The sequence below is a fragment of the Lepidothrix coronata genome, unplaced genomic scaffold (genome assembly GCF_001604755.1).
Source record: "Lepidothrix coronata isolate B3197 unplaced genomic scaffold, Lepidothrix_coronata-1.0 Scaffold1084, whole genome shotgun sequence".
Taxonomy (NCBI): Eukaryota; Metazoa; Chordata; class Aves; order Passeriformes; family Pipridae; genus Lepidothrix; species Lepidothrix coronata.
In genome coordinates, this window is record NW_016691264.1 from 2,989 (window position 1) to 4,707 (window position 1,719).

Sequence of the window (1,719 nt, forward strand, 5' to 3'; positions counted from 1 at the left end):
GGGGTGTTTTGGGGTCCCCCTGACCCCTGTGTCTCCCCCCCAGGTGATCCGGCTCTGGGGGGTCTTTGCCCAGTTTTGGGGTGTTTTGGGGGTGTTTTGGGGTCCCCCTGACCCCTGTGTCTCCCCCCCAGGTGATCCGGCTCTGGGGGGTCTTTGCCCAGGGTCCCGCCGTGGTTCTGGCCCTGGAGCTGCTCGTGGGGGACCTGGGGGGGCTCCTCCGGGCGGCCCCCGCCCCCCTGAGCCCCCCCCGCGTGAGGGCCCTGCTGGCCATGACCCTGCGGGGGCTGAGGCACGTCCACGGCATGAACATCCTGCACAGGGTGGGTGAGACCCCAAAAACACCCCAAAAACACCCCAAAAGCCTCGGGGGGACCCCAAAAATGGGGGGGGACACACAGGGAAACCCCCCTGCTGGCCATGACCCTGCGGGGGCTGAGGCACGTCCATGGCATGAACATCCTGCACAGGGTGAGAGACACCCCAAAATAACCCCAAAACCCTCGGGGGGACCCCAAAAATGGAGAGGGGAACCCCAAAAATGGGGGGGAGATAGAGGGAAAAACCCCTGCTGGCCATGACCCTGCGGGGGCTGAGGCACGTCCACGGGATGAACATCCTGCACAGGGTGAGAGACACCCCAAAATAACCCCAAATACCTCGGGGGGACCCCAAAAATGGAGAGGGGAACCCCAAAAATGGGGGGGACACACAGGGAAACCCCCCTGCTGGCCGTGACCCTGCGGGGGCTGAGACACGTCCAGGGCATGAACATCCTGCATAGGATGAGAGACACCCCAAAAACACCCCAAATACCTCGGGGGGACCCCAAAAATGGAGAGGGGAACCCCAAAATTGGGGAGGGAACACAGCAGGGACCCCCAGTGCCTCCTGCACAGGGTGAGACCCCAAAACTGGGGGGAACCCCAGAAATGGAGGGGGACACAGGAGGGACCCCCAGCGTCTCCTGCGCAGGGTGAAACCCCAAAAGAGACCCCAAAAACCTCGGGGGGACCCCAAAAATGGGGAGGAGAATCCCCAGTGTCTCCTGCACAGGGTGAGACCCCAAGAACTTCGGGGGGACCCCAAAAATGGGGGGGGAACACAGGGAGAACCCCCAGCCCCCGTTGCACAGGGTGAGACCCCAAAGAGACCCCAAAAACCTGGGGGGGACCCCAAAAACCGGGGGAGAACCCCCAGTGTTTCCTGCACAGGGTGAGACCCCAAAATACAGGGAGGCGAACCCCAAAAATGGGGAGGGGGACCCCAAAAATAGGGGGGGGACACAGGGAGAATCCTCAGTTCTGGGGGGCACTGGGATATACTGGGGGGGGTCACCCCGAGTTTTGGGGGGCACTGGGATGTACTGGGGGGGGTTCCCCCGAGTTCTGGGGAACCCCCCACAACCCCGGGGGGTCCCCAATTTCTGGGGGGCACTGGGGTGTCCTGGGGGGGTTACCCTGAGTCCTGAGGACCCCCCCACAACCTCGGGGGATCCCCCGAGTTTTGGGGGGCACTGGGATGTACTGGGGGGGGTTCCCCCGAGTTCTGGGGAACCCCCCACAACCCCGGGGGGTCCCCAATTTCTGGGGTGTCCTGGGGGGTCACCCCGAGTTCTGGGGGGCACTGGGGTGTACTGGGGGGCACTGGGATGTACTGGGGGGGGCCCCCAAGTCCTGGGGGGCACTGGGGTGTCCTGGGGGGTCACCCCGAGTTCTGGGG

At 64.5% G+C, this 1,719-nt stretch overlaps 1 protein-coding gene across 1 annotated transcript in view; it reads left to right on the plus strand.

Annotated features, from left to right (window-relative positions):
• Nucleotides 1-771, plus strand: part of LOC108510496 (cyclin-dependent kinase 20-like) — a gene marked incomplete at its 5' end in the record, with an annotated part of 3,660 nt that extends 2,889 nt beyond the window's left edge. Inside the window, one exon of the mRNA XM_017840180.1 lies at nucleotides 132-771. Coding sequence (XP_017695669.1) covers nucleotides 132-578 — 447 coding nt within the window. The remainder of the gene's footprint in view (nucleotides 1-131) is intronic.
• Nucleotides 772-1,719: the final 948 nt, after the last annotated feature.